At 38.6% G+C, this 17,858-nt stretch overlaps 1 protein-coding gene across 5 annotated transcripts in view; it reads right to left on the bottom strand.

Moving 5' to 3' along the window:
• Positions 1-17,858, bottom strand: part of STARD13 (StAR related lipid transfer domain containing 13) — a 531,510-nt gene that overhangs the window by 353,799 nt on the left and 159,853 nt on the right. For 4 of the 5 annotated variants that reach the window (XM_073894705.1, XM_073894704.1, XM_073894702.1 and 1 more), the window contains one exon: positions 16,541-16,677. In XM_073894705.1, the coding sequence (XP_073750806.1) occupies positions 16,541-16,570 (30 nt within the window). In that variant the 5' untranslated portion in view covers positions 16,571-16,677. Of the gene's footprint in view, positions 1-13,213; positions 13,359-16,540; positions 16,678-17,858 lie in introns of those variants that run through there. The other variant, XM_073894701.1, reaches the window with a different exon arrangement.

Here is a 17,858-nt window from a genome sequence, read left to right as displayed (position 1 = left end):
TAATGCCAGATGTAGTTAACCTGTGTTTTGTTCAGCCCCAAATCTCTTTGGGAACTCTCTCTTCCCCATTCTGAGTCCAAGGGATTTGGGTGGGGCCGATCCCATCTCTTTGGTTCCAGAAGCGGGCACATCCCAGGAGTCTGGCCAGTTAAGTACTCCGATTCCTTCAGCCACAGTGATTAAGTCCAGGGATGGTCATATGATAAAAGGCAGGCCAATAAAAGCTCTCGCCCTGAGCCTTCTGTTGGAGCTGTTGAAAACCAGACTTTTTGTATTTTTTCTTTAGGAATTCCAGCTGCTAGTACAGTGTAAATGAGAAATGTTGCTAGTCATTTTTGCTACATTGTGGGGAGAACCTACCCAATAATGGAACAAATACCTAGTTTAGTAAAGCAGAGAGATGACTGAAAGAATCTTCTTTTGAGCTCCTGGAGCTAGCCATACCTAAAACTAGACAGATAAGTTCTGGCTTTCCAAATTATTTGAATCAATAGATACCTTTTTGCAGTTAAATGAGTCAGAGTTAAGCTCTTGCCATTTTCAAACAAAAGAATCCTAATGAACACAACCAAATAAAGTTTTTTATTTAATTTTAATTTTTTAAAGAGAAATCATTGAATGTCCATCTAAAATAATACTCTCTTAAAAAAAAAAACACATGTATTTCTGGAGCCCAGTATATATTTGTTTCCTTAACAAATATAGCATGTCAGGAGAGAAGTCATTAAAGAATCTGTGGGAGGAAAAATATTACTGTAACCTAAGGTAGCATGAGAAGGTAATTAAGGTCACAAAATCCCCTTGGACAAAGTGATGAGAGCCAATCATTTATTATTTATATCCTACTTACATTCAAAAAGTTTGTGTCTTTTTGCCATAAAACGCCCTATGTAATAAAACCACTAAAGCAAGTTAAAAATAAAAAGATCTAAATCATAAAGTTTAGGAAAGAGTTGAACTGAAAATCCTAGGTTGAGTCTCTCTGCTAGAATCAAGTACAATTTGTCTCTGAGCTTCTGAAAAGGCAAAGCAAAATGGTATTGAGAAGTTCTGTGGCATGATTATCTTAATTAAAGGACACAGTTCATCAGCGAGAGATTATCTTATTTCTAGCACTAAAGTCTAGAAATAATTCATACCTAGCTCTTCATACACTAGCACTAAATAATATAATCGAGAGTCTTTAACAGAAGCTTCATAAGAGATGCAGAAATATCCTTTTCATGGCTATTATAGAAAAAAACTAACCCTTAATTAAAGCTCAGAGGCCCTTGTTAAATTATAAATCTGCAAAGGCAATTCTGATTGGAAGATTAAAATAATGAAGTACACATGATCTATTCTTGGTCATGTGGCCTGATATATGAGCAGATTTTATAAAGTATTGTAGGTGAAGAGCAGATGAGCGTAGTGTGTCCCTTAAGACCACTCCCCATAATCATCTGTTGACTCATAAAAGCTCATAATAAAAGTTACACAGAAAACCACTAGAAACTAAAGACTAAGATCAATTAAGGAAATTAAGTAGCTAAAGCAGATTGCTGACTAAAAAGACATCTATGTGCACAAAACCCCCATTAGGTGAGTAAAGTTTTATCATGAAAATCAAAGTCTTGCCTTTCTCCCAAGATGCGGTGTAATAAGTGGTGTAAGAACATATAACAAAGAGCTTTCATCACTAGGAGTCTTAGAGAAGAGATAGAGTCCCTAGAACAAAGAAAGATGTTTTCATTTAATACTTGTTATCATTCTGCAACTATTGCTTTAGTCAAGTTCTTGTAACCTCAATCTAGACTTTTGCATGACCTTTCTCTCTAGGTTTCCTACTTGTGGATTTACAAGTAGATCAATTCCTTATAGGACTTACTGTGTTTTTTAAATGCTCTAAAATAAAGACTGTAGGGCACCTGGGTGGCTCAGTCCTTAAGCATCTGCCTTCGGCTCAGGTCATGATCCCAGGGTCCTGGGATCGAGCCCCGCATCCGGCTCCCTGCTCCTCTGGAAGCCTGCTTCTCCCTCTCCCACTCCCTCTGCTTGTGTTCCCTGTCTCGCTGTCTCTCTCTCTGTGTCAAATAAATAAATAAAATCTTTTAAAAAAATAAAAATAAAATAAAGACTGTATGTTGTACTTACAAATCCTTCCCTAGGTTTTCTAATTTCTTTCATCTTCCTGGGTTTTTTTCCCCTTTGTTTTTCCTATTCTACCATCCTTCCTAATGTCTCCCTTGTCTGCCTGGAATATATTCTGCCCCTCGACTAGCCAGGGCCCTTTGGGCTATGTAACCACCCTCATACTCTCACTCATGTCCCTGGAGAGGTTAGGCAGGGAGGAATACTTGTGGTCCCTCCTCCCCTCCCTGACTTAGTCCTCCCCCCTGGAGGAGAAGGGACTTGCCTCAGAGGCTGATAATCTACAGTAATCTATGGTAATCTACAGCCCAGGGCCTATTTTTCTGCAGCCTACACACATTTACATGTTTCACAAGGTTGGGAAAAAATGACAAGAATATTTTATGACACATGACATTTACATGAAATTTAATATTTCATGTCTGCATTATGAGTTGAATTGTATCTCCCCCAAATTCATATATTTAACTTCCCAAAATGTGACCTTAATATGCAAAAGGGTCATTGCACATGTAACTGGTTAATACAGGCTATACTGGAGTAGAGTGGGCCCGATGGTCCAAGATTATTGGTGTACTTACAAAAAGGGGAAATTTGGACAGAGTTACGTACAACAGGGAGAATGTCAGGTGAAGATGAAGGCAGGGTGATGCTTCTACAAACTACGAATGCTAGGATTGCCAGCAAACCACCAGAAACCAGGAGCGAGACATGGAGTAGGTTCTCCCTCACAGCCCTTGGAAGGAACCAACCCTGCCCACACCTTGGGCTCAGACTTCTAGCCTCTAGAACTGTGAAACAATACATTTCTGTTATTTAAGCCCCCCATTCTGTGGTACTTTGTTAGAGCAGTCATAGAAAACTAATACAACAGCCATTCTAATTTACTTATATATGTTTACATAGTGTTGCTCTCATGCAACAACAGCAGAGTTGAATAGTTCAAACAAAAACCATATGGCCTCAAAGCCTAAAATATTTACCATCTGCCCTTTACAGAAAGTTTGCTAATTCCTGATTTATGTGATTGGTAAAATAGGAGAAAGGGTCACTAGACAAACACAGTCCAATCTTCTTGTACCTTTCCTTTGAGAACGGTCTGCTAATCCTTCCACAGAGAGGTCTGGAAATATCCTGCTAATCTTCCTAGGACTAGTAAATTCTGTTTAGGATAAAAGTAAGGGGGAAATAGGCCATTTGGGACCAAGGCATTGTCTACAATCTAGCTTTATCAGCAGTAAAGATTTTATTTTGATCTCTTTCTGACACCTGTATGTAAATCTGGAGGAGAGTTATGGGATTCACTGGTCTCCACAAACCTCAACTTCTTCCTCCTCGTAGCAAAAGAGTGTTGGAAATCTCATTTCCTTCTTGAAGTCTCTCCAAAAAGGAAGTGAGTGCTGATTTCTTTTTTAACCTGGCCATATCCTCTCTGGATATGCAATTCTCATGACTCATTCTTAATTTGAGACCACATAAAACCACTTGCACTAATGCTCACACAGTTTAGATGTTTTTTGTTGGGTTTTTTTTTTTTTTGGTGCTAAGACATTATGTGATTATATAAGTATCTGGATGTCCTTTTACAGAATAGATCTAAATTACTATAAACCCCCTCAGATTATAAACTCCTGAGCAGGTTTTTGTTTAACTTGAGGTCAGGTTGGTTTAATAACCAGCACAATGCTGCACTATTTAATGTAGTTTCCCTCATTAATAAGGAAGACCCTACTAATCCACTGACAACAATTCTACTCAGCTGGGTTCATGAGGAAGCGAAGATGGAAAAGACTGATGATAATAGTATGTAGTTTGAAAAATATTTTAAGCACCAATAAAAATACCTAGAAATATACCCAAGAAAGAAAACTCATTCCCTAATTGGTCAACCATAGCTTGTCATTTACTCAATTAACCCATTGATATATATGGAAAATGCCCATTACAAACAAATTCTGACATCCTATGGACAGAGAGGCATGAAAAATAATAATATAAAATGAACAGCTGGTAAAAGGCCTTGACACGCAGGCAGAAAAATTTGGCTTTGAATCAATACACATTCACAAAAGGTTAACTGGGAAAATGGAGTTTTTAGGGAAAATTGTTTCAGCAGCTGTGAACGTAGAGATCTCAGCTTGATAACCTAAACTATGGACGTGTCTGGCCAGAGGGAAGGAAGGGCAGGGGAGACCAGCAGAATCTGTTGGCGGGAGAGATCTAAAGATTTTCAGGGAAATAACTCATCCAAAGGCAGGACAGCTGTGTTTAAATTCAATGGGGCATTGCTGGAGAATGCAACAACTGGGGAACAGCATGGAGCTTGCTACCTGGACATTTCTCTGGCTCAGTCCCTGTGGACCTCTCAGGGAGAAATACAATAAAAAGAGAGTGACAGTGAAAAGAGCAGTTTCCATAAAGACTCTGTTGAGGGCAGTGTTGAACAGCATTTGTAACAATGGAAGCTGGGGGTGGGGCGGGGTTGGGGCAAAGGGCACTTCCCCACTCAGGGGTGACCTTGCAGCTGAAGCTCTGGGCTGCACCCAGGAATAGCCAGGAGCTAGACCAGACAAATAACTGAGCAAAACACTTGGGCAGCCTCAGTACCTCTGGAGGGTTTCAGGTGCTTCATCATAGAGGCAGTGATAAATTACATCATGGATTCCAGACTGGATCACAAAATTATAAAAACAGTGCCCACCACCATGTAACCAACAAATCCAGTCCCAAACTCTTCCCCCACATTCCACCCATCCCCCTCCTCCCTGAGATTCCTAGAGGAAAAAAGACCCTGAGACCCCTGGCACTGGTTGGCAGAAATTGTAGAGCTGGAGTTCTAATAAATGGAAGCAGAGGCTTAAAATGAATGTGTGGTTACAGTTCTTGCTTCCAGGTTGCATGGCCTGGAAAACACAACTTACAAAGATGTAAAAGTGAAGGGAATATGGTAGAGAGGCAAGCACTAAAGTGCTCGTCCTGTTAAATATGGGCTGTGTGACCTTGGCCAAATCATTCAGATGGTCTGGGCTTCAGATCCTGTATCAAAAAAGTGGACTCTTTTAAATGCCCTGACAAGGTCATTGTGAAGCTCAAATGGAATTTTGTGTGAGAAAACCCTATCCTTTCATAAAGTGTCATTATTTTAATTACAGGGAATATTGCAGAACAGGCTATTTATAAAAGGTTCTGACTGTACTGATTTCCAGTTGTCACCTGATGTAAAAATGTTTTTGTGTCTTCCAAAGCCATTTTCCAAGTAACTTTGCTCAAATACACAACCGTCTCAGCAAAACCTAGAGCCCCTCCACATGACTGATTCCGTATACGTCTGTGTACTCCAAGGGGACATAACTGGGAGAATGCACCTATGGCTGGCACAGGAGAAATGAAGAAAAGCCTTTTGGGCAGTAGAAAGTGGGGGCCATAAAAATCTTGGCCTTATTTTAACATTTCTCAGAGTATAGGAGACTCAGTGTGTGATCTTATTGGTAGTGATGGTTCCACTGGGAAATCTTAACTTTAAATTGCCTGCCAATCTCTATTTTGTGTGTCTGAGAAGAGCCATTTATCACTTTTATGAAGCCACCAAAAGCCCACATTGAGGGAGGAAAAAAACTAATTATTGAGCAGTACATGTCCTCACACTAAATATATAATGAGAGTAACAGTCTGAAGGTTCTAAAGATGGGTAATAAATGTTTTGATAAAACAAATCTAAGATTGACCCCACCAGAAAGACAGCCCTCCCTCACTTCCACTAACTCTGTTACACACCTGAGGGTGGGGGCAAGTTTCCGACATTTAATGATGTCTGGGATGATAAAAATTTTCCCTGGTAACTCATCTCCACAGAACAGCCCTTTCTTTAGCCAATAACAATAACCCAAGTATGTGTATGAGTTTCCTGATTAACAAAGCACTTCATATGGATAAAAATTAGTTTATTGCAGAAAGGAGATTTGGGGGCTCACTTAAACTCAGGGCTGTAATTATGCATATTAGATTCAGGATGTCTCTTTGCCCATTAGATATCTACATTCATGGAGTTTATTTAGAGTCATCGTCTTTGGAATTCACCTTTTCGTCTACTCTTGCTCTAGGGGCAGAGTTGTTTTTCTTACTTACCTTAAGAAAACCAAGATCATCTGTGAATGAACTCCAAGTTCATCCTTTAATTCAAAGTAGCGACTAATCCCCTTATAAGTTCCTGAAGCCTAACTCAGTAAATTGTACCCTAGTCCCATAAATCCTCCCTTAATCTCTCTATTTCTTGGGAATAAATGTCCAAAGTTAGGCAAATCTCTTAACTCATTGTTTTCTTATTGCTTTCTCTTAGTTCTATAAGATAATTTATTCATTTACAATAATTTACTTATAAATAAACATAAATGGTTTTGATTATCATTATGTCTTTCCTCCTGGCTTATCACCCAGTACTGCCCTGACCACATGTGGCTATTGAGCACCTGCAATGTGGCTAATCTGAATGAAGAGATGCTTTAAGCATAAAATACACAGTAGGTTTTGAGACCTTAGAACCTCAAAAAGAAAGTCATATCTTCCAGATAATTTTTGTGTATTGATTACATGTTAAAATGGTAATGTTTTAGATATACTGGTTTCAGTAAAATAAATTATTAAAATTAATTACTTTTACCTGTTCCTTGACTTTTTTTTTTTTTTGTTTAAATGGCTGCTAGAAAATTTAAAATTACCTCTGTGGCTCACATTATATTTCTATAGGCAGCACTGACCTAGAGCTTTTAACTTTGCATCCTAGGTCTTTATCTGAGCACCCCCACCCCCACCCCACCCATAATCCAAGTCCATCTCCTGATCTGTTTTCTTTTTTCACAGGCACTAACATCTCCTTGAGCTAACAGTTCTTTTTGATTACCTCTATCTTAGTAGGATAGAGGTAGGAATAGGTATAAGGACACACTGCCACTCATAACAAGTATGCTGGCCCTGAAGTTATTCCGTTAGAAAGAAAAAAAAATTGTTTTTCTTATTCCTGAAGTAATGTCTGGAGATAAAACAAAGTAAGCAGAGCAAGGGCAGAATATTCACAGATATTCCTGCTGGTCTCGGAAAGCAGAACTGACTTCCCAGAAAATTACATCCAGTAAGACAGTGTTACATGGAGTGAAACAAATTTAGTCTTGCTATTCAAGGGAGTGCATAAAGGTTCCTCTGAGAGTGTGGAGTTAATAAAAATGGATGGTGAAACCGGTTGTATTTTTCTTGAAGGAAGTTCATAGGCAGTAATCAATCCAGCCCAAGGGAGCAATGGGGCCGAATATTTTCCAAGTGCCTGACATAAACAGCAAAACTTATTCTCTCCATCGTGGTTTGCTATTATTTTTACACTTCTGATATTTCTACAGACAAATCAATCCATGCACAAACACATTTACAACAAACCATTGTTAATCCCTGATGTATTCAAATTTGATTTACAATGACCTGAATATATAAAGAACCACCTACCCTGTCTCCATGCCCTCTCCACCTACTGCCCCCTCCTGGCCATGCTTTCTTCCTCTGGCCTCAAGTTCTGCCTGGGACCCATTAAAAAACACCTGAACCTTTTAGAGAAGCAGTGAAAAGGCCCCTGTGGGAAAACAGAAAATATTTAGGGGGCTGGTATTCTGCCTTCTGCCCCCCTGCCTTTGAAACAGTTTCCTTGGTGCATGGCCTGATTTGTTTTTATTTCACTGTGCTACATTGTCAGAATTACCTAACCCGCCCCCCCCCATAGATTTATTTGGGTTAAGCGAGAATCCTTTAAAAATGCAAATATTCCCGAGAGTGTTAAAGGGCTTTCAGTAATTTACACATTCGTGTGGATTTATTCAATCAAATTGCCTCTCTGCTCACAGTGATTAGCAGCCCACTCACTGCTTGTCTTCCTCAGCACTAAGGACAGAAATCTAATTTCAAAACAAAGAATTAGAAAGCTGTCTACATGTGGCTACTTCTTAAATTGCCAAGATATTAACATTTTAGCAGCTCAAAAAAGTCATGTCAAGTCTTTCAAGCTATTTTATTTTGGGGTAGCAAATTCATTGCACTCTTCTGGTAGTGGAACTGCCTCTTGGATTTCCTCCAGTAAAATGATATAAAAGTAGGAAGCTTTGTGGAAACTTCATTCCTACTTCATGGAGTTAAGAGGTGGGGTGGGACACCAGTTTATTGTCCTATGGTCTTAAACTGTGGGAAAGAATATTTCATTTTTGGTTATAGGTCTTTGAGGAGGACGGGAAAGATAGACTATGTAAATTAGGCGTCATTGGCCCAATTCAATAACTCACCCCCACCACTCACTCTCCAGAAACTCTTGTGTAATTTCTAAAGAACATGTATTTCAGAACAGTGACAATTATGACCAGAAATTCAGTCACTTCCACACTTTGTACCTCTTGATAAAGACTTTACTGGATATTTAAAGTCTTTAGGACCCTACTCTGTTGTTTATGGATCAAATCCATTTATATCACCTAATAGGATCCTGCCTATGAGTTGGGCCATCCCAGTAATCCTGTTTTCCACAGGTCCCTTAATATTACCACACATGCCTAACTCAGAAAGCCACAGAAAACATGATCCTTGATGGCTAAAATGTTCTTAATTCCTGTTCCAAGTTCATAACACAGAAAATCAACAGTGGAGAAACCTTGAAAATTTAGGAAATCATTATTTCTCCAAATTTCTTGTAGGAGATGATGTATCAGCAACACGTCTAAGCCCTACATTCAGGCAACTCAACATAATAATAGCAATCCTTACAAACATTGGCTGACTGACTTGTTCAATTTGCTTTAAAAATCACCGTGAAATGTCGACCCTGTTTTATGTGCAAATGTATTCCTCTAAATACCATCTCACCATAGATATCAAGTCATTTTCAGTTAACATCTGGTACATAACTTTGGCACATGCATACATGCTATACAGGTCCGAGGAGTAGAGAATTTATTATAACAGTTGCTATTATCCGTTCAAGCCATAGAGGAAATGTGTGTAATCAATAAAAGCTATAAAATAAACCAAAATGAAAGCTTTGACTTTTTCAGATACACCATGTTTAAAATACTTTTTAATAATTCAGAGAAAAAACATGTTTGGTTGGTAGCTGCAGTGATTTCATGGGCAGATACATCTAGTCAGGGCTTCAAGAATGCAGTGGCCACATGTGGCTTGTGACTGCATATTTTCAGGGCTGTGTGCCTGAAACAGATGTCGTTTTACACAGTCATGGCTCTGTATGTATTAGCTCTGGTAAATACTCTCTAAATCTGCAGGCGACAAAAGGAAGGATTTAAACATTCTAGAATAGTTAGTCATGACTTAATCATGGAACACAATATAAAGAACAGTGTTTTATTCTCTAGGATATTACTTTAAAAAAAAAACCAATAATGTGTCATCTCTATTTTACATGCACTGGACCACTGTTTACATACAGATAATCCCTGGGAATTACTACCTCAGCCTGGTGGCCAAAGCAACTCTGCTTTCCTGACAGTTGCTGCTATGAGATGTTTCACAAATTCTTCTTATCCCTTTGACCACACAAAAATCCTCTAAACTTCTCCACTGTGGATCCCAAGCAGGAATCCATGTGGTAGTTATGCTGGAAATAACAGCAAGGGAGAAGTAACAAGAGGCAGGAAAACTACCCCCAGCATCACCACTCAAGGCTTCTCCTCTCCCCCATTTCCATAGCTACGTTTCTTCCAGCTAAGATGCAGGATCATGTGCCCACTCTCTAGCCCTGTTCCATCCCAACTCCTAGCCCCCAGTTATTTCTTAACTCTTCCTTAGCTCCCAGGAAACTCACTGAACACAAGGCGGCCTTCAAAGAGTAGATAAACATTACATGAGACCCACCACTTATCTGTGTCTTCTCCCCCTCCAACACTCATTTGGGAAAAATAAAAAGTACTGATAGGAGGATATTACTTGGAGCCCCTTTGCTCATGATCTCTTTCTTGTAATTTCCAATAAAAACCCTTAGAAAAACTGTGGAGGGAAGAGTCGTACTTCTACTCGTTTCTCATTAGTCAAGGAATAAAAGAAATAATAGTTGAAAGCAAAGAAGGTAACAATGGAAAGAGCAACATGCTGCCCAAATTCTGGTGCTCTCAGAAAAAAAGAAAAGAAAAGAGAGGTAACCAGAATTCTGACCCGGGTAGAAAGATTCTAGGAATTTCTCCTAGACAGAAAGTCTTTGCCCCTTACAACACTTCAATTCTTGTCATCCTAGAACCCATTAACTTTTTATGGTGTGAATGTGTATCCATCTTCCTTTCCATTATTATAATTTTATTTTTTTAAGATTTTATTTATTTATTTGACACAGAGAGAGAGACAGTGAGAGAGGCAACACAAGCAGGGGAATGGGAGAGGGAGAAGCTGGCTTCCCACTGAGCAGGGAGCCCGATGTGGGGCTCAATCCCAGAACCCTGGGACCATGACCCGAGCCAAAGGCAGATGCTTAATGACTGAGCCACCCAGGTGCCCCCTTCCTTTTCATTACTAAAACCCTGCCACAACATTAGCCTGAATGTGTCTGAGTAGCAATTCCTGCCACTACCCCTGAGCAGAAAGGAGACTCTACAAGCAAGAACAGCTAGAACACACTACAGTCTGAAACATTTTATGAGTGCCCACTATGTTCAGTTACTATGCTAAGCACTTATGTTACTGTGATAAGTGACAATCTGGACTCCAAATTGCTTCAAGTCCAAGGAAAGGGAAGACAAAAACATATACAGATAATATTAATGTGATAAATGCTAGAAAAACAGGGCCCTTCCTGTAGACTGAGTCTTGAGAGCCTAGTCAAGCGAATTAGGTGAAGATGACAGGGAATTCCAGGTTAAAGGAACAACTGATGCCAACACAAGGAACGTGAGATGGATCCCAAAGCAGTCTGACATGGACAGAACACTAGGCGAGAGGCGGAGGACACAAGAGAAGAGAGACTGCAGAAGTTGGCATGGATAAACTGTGAGCAGCTTTGTCCAACGTGCCCAGAAACTTGATTTTCTACCAAAGGAAATGTGAAGAGATTGAAGGATTTTCCATAGAACAGAGACATAATGAGATTTAACTTCATAAAAGATCACTCTGCATCCTGGATACTGGATGAGGGGTGTTTAACACCAAAGACCAGCAAATAGGCTGCATTTCAGGTGAGAAATACCTGACTCAGAGCAGTGGTATTAGGGACCCAAAGGGGGTGAATTAACACGTCATTAGAAATGTAGACTCGAATGTCACTAGGTGACAGTGACTGAGTTTAAGAGAGAAGAACGAAACTAGGGTGACGTGTAGGTTTCTGGAGTGACGTATAGGTTTCTGGCCTGAATGATGAGCTGACTGAAAGTGCCTTTCACTAACACAGGAGAAAATGGCTAATAACACTAAGTTTGGGGTGCATTAGAGATACCAAGACAGCCAGACAGGCATAAGGGTCTGGGTTCAGGAGGAAAATGGGATACAAATATAGGTTACAGAGAACAGATCCTATGGAGCTGGCCAGCCCACCCCACTCTGATTTCTTCCCTGTCCAGAATATAACTCCCACATCAATGTCCTGCCCCTTTCACCCACTCACATGTCTGGGAAGTAAACATAAGTCAAAATCTGTTCATGAGTCACTGGCTTCAGAAATGTGCCTAATTTGCTCTCTGAAGTTGAGAACAGAGCCAGAACAGCCCTAGATTTTCAACTGGTAACTGTTTGGCTTTCTCTTCAATACCCTTAGCCTTGGCAACCTGGCTGTCTGAATTTATGGCTTGGCCCCTGGACTTTTATTGTTTCTGTCAACCCAGCCTGGACCATCCCCTTAAGCCAAGTCGTACCCTGTGCTAGCCCAAGGGACTTTTTAAATAAAAATTAGGACAAAAACATCTTCTTTGGTTGGCATTCGCTGTCTCAAGGACTCATAGTTTAGTGTCAGAAGATATCTTTCTGCTAATTTAGAAAAGGTGGGCCTTGTGCAGGGCATAGCCTCTATATGTGCCCCCTCGCCGTGTTGGGGTTTTCTTAGACTATGAGTCCGGCACTGTAGACTGAGTGACATTTATAATGTCACAAACCATGGCTTTCCCATCTTCACCTTCTTTAAATATTACTTTCCTATCACCCTTTCTCCATATTTAACTTGCAACTGTGTAGTCCCGATGATGCTGCGTTGCCCAAGCTCTTGAACATTCCATTGACCGCACCCATATCTGAGCAGGACCCTTCACTCTGAGATTCATCTGTACCTCAGTCTCTCCTTTCTGAACTTCTGTTTTCTCGCATTCTTACATCCTTCTCTCAAACATTTACTCAGTGCCAAAATATACCCAGAGGTGATAGTGGACATCCCAAATTAATTACAGATCTTGGGATGGGTGGGGGGTAGCTTTCAACATGTTACCATTAAGCATATTTGACGGAGTTTTTTGTTGTTGTTTTTGATTCATGGAAGCAAATTCAGGAAGTTCTTTTCTATTAATTTGCTATAATTTTTTGTCCTGAATGGAAAATTGAATTTCAACAGATATGGTCTATAATTATTGAGATAATCCTATGTCATTTTTATTCTGTTATTGGAGTACATTGATTTGTTTCCATTTTTAAATGCAACACAAAGTCCTGAAATAAATCACTATTCTGCATATGCAATACTGGATTTGTTTTTGCTAATACATTGTTTACATTTCATTTCCATTTCCATTTGTGAAAAAAATTGACCTATATTGTTACATTGTTGTCATGTTTTATATGTCAGGCTTCGGACTGAGCTATTTGGCTCTTTGGAAGAATGTCTATGCCCAGTTTAGTCCTGAACCGTTCTTGAGTCTCATTTACACTGCAGCTACCACCAGCACCTTTTATACTTCACTTTGCCCCTAGGCAAGTAATACCTGTGAGGGACAGACATGAATTGTCCTAGCAAGATGGAAGCCCATATTCCCAACTTTGGTCCACCTCTAAAAGTATATAGGAGTTCTGACAAGCAATCAAGGGTTAAACACCTTCATCCTCTACCCTTTGAATAGCACTAGCCCTGGGGGAAACCTACCATCACTGGGAGAGGTCTTGCCCTCAGTATTTTGCAGCCAGGACCACATTCAAACCTCAGCACTGGTACCTCAGACATGTTCCACAGGACAGTGAACTTTATACATCCGGTACTCTATGGCTGAAATTGGGTTTGGCAGTCTAGCCTAAGAAAATAAGAAAATGATAATAAGTCAGATGAATAAATGTACATGAGGCTGCCACAAACCTGTGTGGAAGGATTTGTCTCCTCTCTTTGAAGAAATTAAGCATTGGAGAATTAGATTAGTCAGAGGCTTCATAAAATAGAAAGTCTATCTTATGAAGCCTCTGACTTCATGACAGATTCAGAGGAAACAGAAGTAAGCTGTGTTTTAGAAAGTATTCCCTAGAATAGGAAACAGCAAGGGAAGTTTCCAGAATACACTGTCCATCCTCCTAAAGATTCAGATGTAACAGCAAAAGCAGTTCTTCTGCCGAGCTGACCCCTACTTGCATGCTCCATTTATAAGTAAACATCTTAGAAGGAATGCTCATAGACATATTGATAGTGAAAACAGATAACAGAAAAAGAATTTCAGAGGATATAAAGATCCCTGTATTAACATCTGAGGCTATATAGTCCTCCTCTCCACACTCTGTGTCAGTGAGAATTGACTGAGGACTCAGATTATAATCTTGTTCTTAATGGACCAAAAAATAAAATACTCCTTAACTTCTTACCTAATAATTTATAGTTACCCTATACTGAATGAGCTAATTTGGAAATAAATTACCTGTCCCAGGATAATTAAGAGCTTATTGTAAAAACAAAGTAACAAGGATGAAGAAACTTAGAAAATCAGCTAAAAGAGGTCCCAAATGCCTCTTTAATAAATTACATTCCCTTAAAAGGCAAAAGGCAATGGAATATAGCATCACACTAAAAATAATGGCTTTCCCCTTTTTAACTTTCATTGTTAATCTTAAAGAAAATCAATTGATTTGTAATGAATGTTTCCTTCTTGGACTGAGGAAGGTTCTGAGGAGAAAGCCTTATATAAAGGTCATTCTTCACCAAAAAAGAAACAAAATCTGGATCACAGTAAAAATAATTAAGATGTACTCTATTTTTCTTTTCCTTTTTAGTTAGAAAATAAACCTGACTTTTTAGAGCAGTTTTAGGCTCACAGGAAAACTGACTGGAGGGTACAGAGATTTCCATATATCCTTGCCCCCACACATGCACAGCCTCCCCCACTGCCAACATCTCTGACCAGTGTTACATTTGTTCCAGTTGAAGCAACACTGACACATCATTATCACCCAAAGTCCCTAGCTTACTTTAAGTTTCACTCGTGGTGTAAATTTTGTGGATTCCGACAAATATCTAATGACAGGCATCTACCACTGTAGTATCATACATAATAGTTTCACTGACCTCACAATCCTCTGTGCTCCACCTATTTATCCTTCCCTCCCCACTAAGCCCTGCAACCACTGATCTCTTTACTGTCTCCATAGTTCTGTCTTTTCCAGAAGGTCATATAGTTTTCGGAATCATACAGTATCTAGCCTTTTCAGATTGGCTTCTTTCACTTAGTAATATTCATCTTTTCTCTTAAAAGCATTATAAAACTTCCCCAAAGCCATGTATGTTGATATGGCAAAGTGAGAAAAAGTATGAAGGCTCACAGTCAAGTACTAATTTTGCCATTTCGGGCAAGTGACTTATCTTTAATAGGCCTTGGTTTTCTCGTCTGTAAAATCAGGATAACATTAATACCTATCCCACTAACTTTATGATGTTGTTGTGAAGGTCAGGTTTCTCTTCTTAAAAAAAATGAAGGAGTGCATGGGTGGTGTAGTTGGTTTGAGCATCCAAATCTTGGTTTTGGCTCAGGTCTGATCTTGGGATAGAGCCATGCATCGGGCTCCAGGCTCAGCATGGAGTCTGCTTGGGTTTCTCTCTCCCTCTCCCCTTCCATACTCCCCCACCTCCCAGTGTGTGTGTGCACGCATGTGTGTGCACGCACGCCCTCTCTCTCTCTCTTTCTAAAATAAATCTTTAAAAAAGGAGGTAATAATATCTATGTTGTAGAGTCGTTGTATGAATTAAATAGGTAATGTGTATGAAGAGCTTAGCACCATGCCTGGAACATACTGCATATTTAATAATGGTAGCTGCCATGCTATTTTTATTTTAATGCATGCTAAATACTTTTTATTTGACCCTCTAAAACTATTCTCTGCTTTTTACCATCTTGCCTTGTGGGGCACAATTGCTAAATTGAGTATACCTCCCTCTGGATTTCCTGATGAGGTCAACCAACGGGAGGTCCCAGAAGAGGTTAGAAGTTGGGAGGGAGAGAGATGGGTCTTTACTCCCTGCACCTTTTTTCTGTCATACTGTAGTTTGGTTGTGGCTGCATTCCTCCTTGAAGGACAAAAATCTTGCTGGGCAACCATCTTAGAGTTGGCTTCCCTTAACCCTGACCATCCCTATATAAGAAATCTCTTAAATTATCCCTTGAGGTAATTTAGGAAGTTTCTGTTGTTTTTTGTCAGGAAGACACATAATGTTTGCCCTTCATATTTATTGGCACAATTATTATTGTTTTTTTAACATTGTAAAGCAGCCAAGGCATCGTAAAATCAAGAACCATATGCAACTGTACAAAATCTTGCAAGTTATTATTGACATCCCTCTATATCCAACACTGGTCAGAATTTATGAAGATGTACTTTTAGATTCAATTTAAAAAGTGGAAAAAATTATAGGGATTTGGGAAAAAGTTATAAAAATTGTAAAGTATCTATAAGAAAGGTTGGTCAATTTTTCCTTATTAAAAATATACCAAAAGTACAAAAAAAATTGCTGGGTATTATTTAGCTTTGTAGCACAAAAGCAATTACTTAAAGTGCAGTTAATGTTTGTAGCTGATGTTTCACAGATGTGTCCCCCAGTGTAATACTTCATTTCTGGAACCATGGTGGGATGTGGACCATCCCAATAGGGAAGACTTTTATAATAATAGTTCAAGGAGATTTTCAATTGCAGCAAGAATTTTCACTAATAATGAAGGAATTAATTAAAGTGCAAATAATCCTCTGCTATGGCTCTACGTTTGACAATGAACTAGCCATTTTGCCTTAACAAAATCACTGCCTGCATTTTTTTCCCAATTTTATAAATATTAATTATTAATATATATATTTATTACAAATCATGTTAAAATGAAAAACAGGTCAACCTTAATGCTAAGTTTTAAAAAAAAAGTAATAGAGAATGTGCAAACGTGGTGCTGACTTTACTGCGTGAATGGGACATGACACTCCACTCAGAATATTCTATAATAAAGCTACTTACTTTAGGTTTTGGTTGAGCTCCAGTTGACATCTGGTTTGGCACACCATCAAGATTCTGGATGTTTCCAGTTTTATTTCTACCAATTCCTTTCCTCTGACGATTTTATTTTAAAGTTTAGTCTTCAGATTTATAGAATTCTGTAGAAAGAAATTTTAAGCAGATTATTTTTCACATACAAAGAATTATTCTTAGGCAGTAATTGATCTCAATTAGTCAATAAAAATACATGTTTTGAAAATTAACATAAACTATGGAATATTCCCCTATATTAATAATTTTTCCAAAGACATTTATGATTAGGCTCAGTGAGATCAGCCTAGTTAAGCCTAAGAACTTTTTGTGAATGAATGTAAATTTATAAATTAAAATTACTTTTAATCTACCAAGGTAAAATATAGTACTACATTGGCATATCATAAAACTTTCTAAAATTCGAAACCAAAGGTGTCTTTAAAATGGAAATAATAAGATGTGGCTCATACAGAGCCACATTATTCTTATAGGCTTTAAGATCTCAGTTTACATATTTTGTTAAGTAGGGAACAAATTATAAATTTATATTTCTGAGGGTTAGCTATAGAATTAAAATTACTAAAAATATATTAGCATAAAGAGAATCCTAAACTTTTAAACATACAGTAAAAATCCTTTTCTAGAATGTTGGATAAATCCTCATTGAATTGGAGTAATTAAGTTTGTCTTGATTAATTCTTCCCACTGCTTGGAAGTCTTCCACATCTCTCTATGTCCAAGTTCCTTATACAAGTTACCTAGCAGCCTCTAGTGCAAAGTTCTATCCTAGTCTATTTCTTCTGGAACAAGTATCAAGTTCTACAGAAGTAGGGAAGGTTAGAAATGTGAATTTTTCATTGAAATAAAATTTTACTCATTGATCATCAGGTTGTTTGCGGGCGGGGTGAATAAAAGATCTAGAACAAACAAACTTTATTGAATTGTATATGAATGTAGCACTGCCTAATACTAACTATATAACCTTGGACTTAATTTCCTCAAATTTTAATTTGTTCACCTGTAAAACAATACTTTCTGACATTTATTGAACACTTCTTTGTGCCTGGCATATTTGACCAATGGAATATAAGTCCATAGGAACCTGCCAAGTCTGAGTGGAATCATTAAATGTGCTGCTTGGAAATCACATTTTTCTTACTCTTGATGCTTGCCGCAACTCTCCTGTGGTGAAAAGAACTGACTATGATGATGAGAATAATAGTGATATGGTGATGATAATGGTAGATAACATGTTTGACAGGCACTGTTATATGTTCTATATATTTACCTTTTAAAAACAATCCCC

This window comes from Callorhinus ursinus, unplaced genomic scaffold (genome assembly GCF_003265705.2).
Source record: "Callorhinus ursinus isolate GAN/ISIS: 27379988/994484 unplaced genomic scaffold, GSC_fseal_2.0 scaffold7, whole genome shotgun sequence".
NCBI classification, from domain to species: Eukaryota; Metazoa; Chordata; class Mammalia; order Carnivora; family Otariidae; genus Callorhinus; species Callorhinus ursinus.
This window is presented reverse-complemented; position numbering and strand designations above follow the sequence as displayed.